This window comes from Quercus suber, unplaced genomic scaffold (genome assembly GCF_002906115.3).
Source record: "Quercus suber isolate HL8 unplaced genomic scaffold, Cork oak 2.0 scaffold_5, whole genome shotgun sequence".
NCBI classification, from domain to species: domain Eukaryota; kingdom Viridiplantae; phylum Streptophyta; class Magnoliopsida; order Fagales; family Fagaceae; genus Quercus; species Quercus suber.
In genome coordinates, this window is record NW_027069471.1 from 2,979,754 (window position 1) to 2,988,959 (window position 9,206).

At 31.0% G+C, this 9,206-nt stretch overlaps 1 protein-coding gene across 1 annotated transcript; it reads left to right on the plus strand.

The window, feature by feature from the left end:
* The first annotated feature begins 5,630 nt into the window (after positions 1–5,630).
* Positions 5,631–6,851, plus strand: LOC112030464 (heavy metal-associated isoprenylated plant protein 31). Its single transcript, XM_024063152.2, has 3 exons — positions 5,631–5,892; positions 5,999–6,077; positions 6,475–6,851. Exons 1-3 carry the CDS (start codon positions 5,884–5,886, stop codon positions 6,801–6,803), a joined length of 417 nt encoding a protein of 138 aa, XP_023918920.1. The 5' UTR covers positions 5,631–5,883; the 3' UTR covers positions 6,804–6,851.
* The last annotated feature ends 2,355 nt before the right edge of the window (positions 6,852–9,206 follow it).

Below are 9,206 nucleotides of genomic sequence, written 5' to 3' on the forward strand. Positions count from 1 at the left end.
CTAGGCCTGTTCAACGAAATACCGGCACCGACAAAACCGGTCTGACCGCACCGCCCCGCCCCGCTCAGGGCTTTGCCGAAGGTTACCGGCATGGTGGTTGGCAATAGATCTTCAGTGCTGACGTCGGACTGGTGCGGCCATCGACGCCGAGATGTGCACACCGACGAAGACCGAACCGACCCGAGCATGGTTTATATATATGTAAATATGTATAAGTATTAAGAAGAAGAAGAGCTTCAGCAGAAAAGAAAAAAAAAAAAGAGGAAGAACAGGCCTAATGTTCATCCTTGGATAGGGTTGTTCTTATAAAAAAAAAATTTGAATTCTTATCCAACAGGCCTGAAGATAGGTAACGTGTGTCAGGTGGAAGTCTGAGACTGTTGAGTGGTCTTGTCTAAGTAAGACTATCTTCCACTTGCATTTTTTGAAAAAAAAATATTAAAAAAATGCTGGCCTAGTTACAGTCATGCCACTTCGTTTTTTGAGAAAAAAATTAAAAAAAAAAAATGCCGCATGGTTAGTCATTCCCTTGCCACTTGCGTTTTTTAAAAAAAATATATTAAAAAAATAAAAAAGTCATTCCTATCACTGTTTGAGTCAGTCACAGAGTTACTGTGCAAGATGTTTTTTTCTTTCTTTTGATCTCAGCCACAGATGCCTTTTCTTTTGAGTTGTTTCTAACGCAGATTTCTCCTCTTTACTCTCATTTATCCTCTTCACTCTCTAAACTATTGCTCCTCTCTCACGTTTCACATACTCGCCTCACAGCCTCAGAAGTCAGAACTCAGTTTTCTGGGTTTTGTTTTGATTTTAGATCTCTCTTTTTCTCTGTGTGTGATAGATAGGTGGACACCGACCTCCGCACCGACTAGAACCGCCACCGATGTTGGCGGAGAACCGTTCCTCAGACCCGGCAGCGGCTCGAATTTTTAGGAAACCGAATGTTCCAGTGCGGTGCAGAAACGGCCACAAAAACCGGCCGCACCGCACCGTGTACAGCCCTAGCTTCAACCACTACGAGATGCTATCAAACATTGAAAATATTGAGATCCCATCATCACTATCTCGCTAGCTTTGTCTCTCATTTGTTATCTGTCTAGAATTTTTCTTCTTAATCATCTTCTCTTTCTCTCTCTGTCTTGTTTTCCTGCCTCTACTCCATCTAGATGTTGCGTAAACTAGTTTAAGAAAACTAAAAAAAGGTATTAAAAAAAAAAAATGGAAAAGGTATGAACTAGGAAGTTGGAGTGACGGAAGAAATGAAGGTTAAGAAGACGAAAGAAGGAAAAAATATGAAGAAGTAAGAGGCTGACTTGGTGTAGAGATTTTTTTAAAAGGTGTGAGGTAGATTAAACTTTGGGAAATGGAAGCCTTGGGGGAAAAAAAAAAAAAGCGAAAGTTGATGTTCTGATGAGACCAAACGTGATGTGTTGCATTTTCCATGGTTTACCAAAAAAATAAAAAACGTGATGTGTTGTTGGCACTAGAGTGGCAGGTGAATGGAGGACATAAAAAGAAAAAGATTTAAAATTTGTATTGGGTTAGAAAGAGAACTATATTTTTACAATAAATTTTAAGCGGTGGGTTGTTATTAGTTGTCATTATTGGAATAAAAAAGTAATCTCAATGATAGGTTCAAATTTAAATTAACCTATAATTTGTTGTAAAAATAATGTAGACATAGATATTCTAGATTAGAAATTAACGTAATGATATTTTTACTTAATATTTTTATAATATTTATACAATAAATTATTGTATTGGATTTATATTTAAAGTAATGTTAATTCTATAATAAATTCATAATAAATCTTAGGTTGAAAAATGTTTATTTTCAAAATAAATTTCTATATATATATATATTGAATTATTTTAGTTAAATTTTCATTTTTTACTAATTTAATATATTTATTTATATTTTAAATAACTATTAATTAATTGTGACATTATCACGATTCGACCTTGGTTTGACCTTGGTCTGACCTTAAAAACCTTGAACCTCTTACTTTTACGGTTCATTGAATGGTTCGGGTCTAAAAACTATAGTTTAAACAACAGTTTTCAGTTTTTTGAAAAATATGTGTGGGTGAAAAAATGTGTGGAAATACGTATAATATTGTTTAAAAACTAAAAATATGTGTTTAAACACATGTACCAAATGGGCCCTTAGGTTGCATTATGCCAATTTTTATATAGATAGATCTTTTATTAGAAACTTAGTTTTTTTTTTTTTTTTTTTTTTTTTTTTTTTTTTTTTTTTTTTTATTGTATTGGATTTATATTTAAAGTAATGTTAATTCTATAATAAATTCATAATAAATCTTAGGTTGAAAAATGTTTATTTTCAAAATAAATATATATATATATATATTGAATTATTTTAGTTAAATTTTCATTTTTTACTAATTTAATATATTTATTTATATTTTAAATAATTATTAATTAATTATGACATTATCACGATTCGACCTTGGTTTGACCTTGGTCTGACCTTAAAAACCTTGAACCTCTTACTTTTACGATTCATTGAACGGTTCGGGTCTAAAAACCATAGTTTAAACAACAGTTTTCAGTTTTTTGGAAAATATGTGTGGGTGAAAAAGTGTGTGGAAATACGTATAATATTGTTTAAAAAATAAAAACATGTGTTTAAACACATGTACCAAATAGACCCTTAGGTTGCATTATGCCAATTTTTATATAGATAGATCTTTTATTAGAAACTTAGGTTTTTTTTTTTTTTTTGCATAGAAACTTAGGTTGCATGCCAATTTATTGATATAGTTATTATTGTTGTTATTATTGTTGTTATTATTATTATTATTATTTCAAGTAAATAAATGAGGATTTAAATTTTGTACATTTCCATTTGAAACATAAGAAGATGCAAACCAACCTAAAAGTTGGTTAATATGAGTAGGTCTTATATACATTAAATTATATATATATATATATATGGGTTGAGTTCAAGTTACACTTGGTGTAACTTTAAAATATTTTTAAATTGAATGTGAATTTTGACAAATTCACCGTTAGATTACATTAGCTTCGTATGTTCTCCGTGCTTACAAATTTTAAAGATAATCAAAGATCAATAGCCATGTTATTAATCAATTATTTAAATTCAAGTTTTTGTAGTTTAAAATAATACATAAAAGATGAGTTTATAGATCGAATAATAAATTATATCCAATTGGCATGAAAATTAGTATATATGTTAAGAACATATAGAACATTTAATTCAACGGTTGAATTTTCAAAATATAAATTCAATAACAAGTTATTAAGTGATGTAACATTACTTAAAATTACACCAAGTATAACTTGCACCCAACCATATATATATATATATATATATGAAACACTAAATGATGGCAAAGCAGGGCCGAAGGTTGGTGAGGGGATAATTTTTTGAAATTTATGTCAATGATGAAAGTTTTTTAAGATTGTGCTTTTCTTTAAAACAATTATGCGGCTGAATTTCATATTTTATTTATACAATTAAGCGACAAAGACCTTTTAATTGTTTGATCAATTAGCATAAACCCTTCTCCAGAATGTGCTGGAGTTAACCAAAACTTGGATGGGATCTTATGCTCAAGCCCTATACAGTATTTTCACGCAAGAAAATCAGTTCCTTCAAAAAAAATAAAAGGAAAAAAAAAAATCAACTAGTTAAACTGAAGAAAGCCAGAAATTATTGACGCCCATTAAGCAAAATTATATTTACAAGTTGTTAGTTTAGAGATATTTGGAAAAGTTCCATCCAACATAAAAGTACTGTGTCTCTTGACTCTTGAATCGCATTTCACAGAAACTTTATTATAAAATAAATTCAAAACTAGGTGCAGCAAACAAAGCAACAGAAAACATCAAAAAATAGATGATTATATTTGTTTTACACAGTAATGTGGTGTAGAGTGTCATTGTGTGCAGCATGAAAACTTTCCCTCTAATAAAAAACCATTATTATAACTATGATAATTGTGCTCCCCCAAGAAACATTTCTAATTATGACCATATATTCCTTAACCCAAATTTCATAAAAAACAAGTATGATGATAACAATTCTTAGCATCCATTTGTGTGTGGTCCCTTTTTGTCATTCTGTTCTCATTATTCGAGGCATTGAAATTGTTAATATACGATCAAAACAGTCACAAAATTACCTATATTAATCTTCAATTCAAATACCAATATGTTGACCACTCTGAGGTAATTTAAAAGGAATCGTTGACAGAAAAGTGTTGTTGTACTTGAACATACAAAGCTATCGATTGCCAGCTTATATCAACAACGAATATCTCTGTTCATCGAATTCTTTACAGAAATAAAGCAGGTTCCAGTAAAGTTGATTCAGTTCTTTGTTCTTAAAATCCTTTACAATGCTAAAGCTGATACAGTTCTGTTTCGTTTGAACTGTGAGAGCATTAAGTATCAGCATCACAAGGACTACTCTCCATCGTAGCGCGTATGAGACATTATGCATTTCCCAATTTCTCATTGTCATACACTTCACTTCAACATGGTTTCGTAATTTTCTTTTTCCATAAATTATTGTAGCAACTAGCAAGGAAGATAAAATATATTGAAAAGTTGAAGAATCTGAAATAAAAAAAATAAAAATAAAAAGTTAAGGTTTTCCTCTAACTGATATACATAATTTTAAAATTTTAGTACGGATATATTTTTGTAGAAGAATATTTTCTTTTCATCCAATTTTTTATTAACTTATGTATCTCAATGTTTTGGTTTAACATTTTTAAGGAGTTTATCTGTTTATGCATAACTTTTCAAATCCCCATATACAACTCTACCCTAGGCCTAGGGTCCCCCAACAAGACAAAGATCACTAAATGTGGGGCAATAAGTGATTTACTTTAATATTAAAAAAATAATAATAAATAAATTTATTAAAAAATAACAACAACAACAACAACAACTCAATGGAATTGTGCATTTTTCTTTCTCCACTCCTAAAAAAACCTTAAAAAATTATGGACCGATAGAAAACCAACTCATTTGCCACTAAGTAAACTAATCGTATAAAAAAGTCATAATAACAAATTTTAAATAATAAAAAAGTTCATAATATAAAATGTAAACCAATTATTATATAAGTAATTTTTAAATTTTAAAAATGTCTATTTAAAGTTGTCACTTTAGGCCTAAAACTATATTAAGAATGTCACAATTGTACCTTTATCCATTTTCAACAAATAAAATCAGAAAATCAACAAATAAACCAATCCAAACTCACAATCAACATAATGTATGTGAGTATGTGATAAATCAATCTCATACCATATGAAACTAACCGGATAATGGATTACTTATCCAAGTGCTTGATAACATTCTAAGGGAAGCCAACACTAAAACCTTTGGAAATTTGTTCATCAAATAAATAAACAAAAACCTTTGGAAATTAATTTTGACTTCGGACATGCATAATGAGTACGAGGTCCTACATAAACAAATAGGTCATAATACCTTTGCCGGAGTGTCCTCCTTCATTATTCGACAAAGAGCGTGACATAAGACATTGGGGGGCATTTTCTAATTACAACGTTACAGAAAAGAGGACCAGGCATTGGAGTGGGCAAAAATATGTTAAAAGTCACACTTTTCCATTCCACGCGTGAATGCTCTTTGCATTGTTTTCCATTTTCAAAACCCAAGGCTCTCTCCTCTCTCTTTATTAGCTATAAGCAATTTCAATAAGCACTTCGATTAAGCCAGAGTCTCAAGTTATAACCCGACATTACATAAAGACTTCAGAGACTTCTCAGCTCTAATTGTTTCCTTCACTAAAAATAGAACAATCTTGAGACTCCTAACAAATTTTTCATCACAGTTTCTTTGCATTCTGAAGCTAAGAAAACTATGTCTGCAGTGAGTCTCTCTCTCTCTCTCTCTCTTTCTGTCTTCTCTCTCTCTTTCTCTTTCACACACACACACACAATGTGGAAGTGACAATTTGGCAATGTTGGTTTTGCAGATGGTGGAGGTGAGAGTTCCGAACCTTGACTGTGAAGGATGTGCTACTAAGTTGAAGAAAGCTCTCTTCAAGCTCAAAGGTACCTTTATACCATTAACAGGACTGTCAAAGTAAATTAGTTAAGGTTGAGTTTTTTTATTGTAATTGACTAACTTTTTTTAAGGTAGTGGAGCAACTTTCAATTGAAGGGATATTTGTTTGTTAACTTTTATTACTTCTCAATATAACAGGCTCTATTTAATTCATCTTTAACGAGCGCAATCGAGCTTCCATTAACATATTCTTTGAATAAAGTATTAAGGATACAATTTTTCTTACAACCTTTTTAAGTTGACTAATTGGACCACCACTTTTATGAGTTTTGTTACAAAGGGTGTTTTGAGGGCACAATTTAAGAAATAATAATTGTTCAATTATAAGGCAGAGCTTTCAAAGTTGACTTTCATGTAATTTTAACTTTGATTCATGGCTTTCAGGAGTAGAAGAGGTGGAAGTAGAAATGGAGACACAAAAGATTACAGTGAGAGGATATGCCTTGGAGGAAAAGAAGGTTCTTAAAGCGATCAAGCGAGCTGGGAAAGCAGTGGAGCCATGGCCATTCCCAGGATACTCTCATTTTGCCTCATTTTACAAATACCCAACTTACATTGTTAACCATTATTATGACACATACAAAAATGAAGCTACCACAGGCGTACACACTTTCTTCCAAACCCCTGCTGTTTATTCAGTCGCCGTCGCATCCGATGAAGCCATTGCTTCACTCTTTAGCGATGACAATCCGCATGCTTGTACAATCATGTGAACATGCTTCTCTTTTCTTTCTTTTTCCTTTTTTTTTTTTTCCTTTTTTTCTGTCTTATCTAATTGATGTTTTATTATTTTTTGAGAGATGGAGAGGTTTAATGCTGTCTTTTTGTTTGGCTCGAAGCTTATCATTGTAATAGTATGTCATTTATACTATTTTTCATCTTATATTTGTGTTCTTGGATGGCCAAAGAAAAACAGATCCTTTTCTTTTTGTCATGCTTTAATTTCCCTAGAATCCTACAAGAATTGAGAATATCAAGCATGAACGGTACAAGAAATGTTATGTCCACAACATTTTCATAACACTTTTACAGCAAATTTTTAATGGTAAGTTGTTATTGGCTGTTATAAGTGGGAAAAAAATAATTTAAGTAGTAAATTCAAATTCAAATTAATAACAGCTTACCACCTATGATTTGTTGTGAAAGTATTATGAAAATGTTGTGAACGTAATATTTCTCAAAAGATATATGGTGTAATGGTGGGCATATGTAACACCTCTCTCATGGAGGAGTGGATGTATGCTCTCTCTCTCTCTCTATATATATATATATATATAATTCTTTTAGGAATAAATTGAGATTTGCTAGGCTTATATTATCTTCGGCTTGAGAAAAGTGAAAAGAAGAGAAGTGATGTGGGTAAAATTTTTAATCTTGGATTTATAATGAGGAGAGAAGTGAAGAGAAATAAAAGAAAATGAGCACTTTTATACTTCTCTCGGGTGCTAGCTTAATTTAATTTAAGGGTGCAGCTCCCTTAAATTGGTTTAGCTTGTAACATATTAAACTATAAAGTTTACTTTGAAACTGCCATTCAATTATAGGGTTTAAGTAGTATATTACAAAAGTATAGAATTTAATTTGAAACTATGGTGAAAATATAACATGCATTAGATATAAGCATCATTTTTCTTATAACGTATGAGTTTCACGTATTTATTGGGTTACACACTTACACATTATGAAAAAGAAGATGAACCGATGCATATATCTGATCAACCGGATAATTACTATAAACTATGGATCTAAAATACAATTATTTCCCCCCAAAAACTTTATTGAATAGGTTTTAATTTGATACTCCCAATAATGGGGTTTAAATTTAAAATGTAATTTCCACAAATATTTTATTGAAACAGAATAGCTACAAAATCTGAAAAGCATAGGCCGGGCCACCGGGGCTTATTAACGGCTTGAGAAAATCCTTGGGCAGAAACCAGTCAGCAAAAACTATATTATGATAAAGCCCATTTAGCTTGCAGTGAGCTACATTATTATTACAGTTTCTTTGAACCCAATAGAAAAAGTGAAAAACAAACCAAGGCCTTTCAAGTCTCATATCCTTCAAGGCCCTGCAGCCTGTCTATGTTTGTTTTTAGAATTCTATAGAAGAGAATGATGCCACTCAAGCAAGGATAATTGTTCCAGGTTTTTTTTTTTTAATTTTTTAATTTTTTTTTTATGGATATACCACAACCACAACAAACATGTTTGCACTTTCATATTTTGCATATGGGCCCAACCAAATATCATAGCTCATTTCTTTTTCATTTTTTTTTTTTGGACCTTCTGGGTGTGGAAATTTTGTGAAAAATGTTGAGGATTTTGGTGAAGAAGTGTTAAAGATTGAGATTGCAAAGTTATAAGTGAAGAAGTGCGAAAGCTTGAGGACTGAGGAGGTCAGTTGATTCTGTTGGGAATTTCATTAAATTATTGAGGACTTTTTCGTCAATACATCAGTTGAATGACATGTCTTTCTTCTTATATTTCCAATATATATAATACTTACATTTTGCTCAAAATATATATATATACACACACAAGTATAAGTCAAAATTTTAGTTAAATAAAGTTACTTAGTGTGCTTTTAGCATTGACTTAAGAAGCCAGCTATTTTTACTATTTAGCTTATTTTTGCTACTATTTATGGGTCACATTGCACTTTTTGTTACTATTCATGGGTCCTATTATACTATTTCAGTTACATTTTAGCTTTATCTACAGTACTTTCAATAAAAATTTTTCAATTTCAGCTAAATAAGTTGTTACCAAACAGACTCTTTGTTTTAGATGAATTTCAAGCCATGCCGAAAAAATTGTATTATCTTACCTAACTGTATTTAACCATGTATTTCATTGGCTAAAATAGGTTCAACAGAATTGTATTTAAGGACAACTTTTTACCAAACATTTTTCACAACTTGCTAACTAAGGTTGCAGTAAGCTGATATTAACAATGGCGGCTCCAGAAATTTTTCTCAAAGTGTTCCTTAAGAAGCATAAATTATACAATGTAATAAAAAGATAAATTCATATATTGACAATAACAATAATAAAAAAACACGTAAATACATAAAATTTACAATTATCTTTTACGAGTTTTCATATTTTGAAAT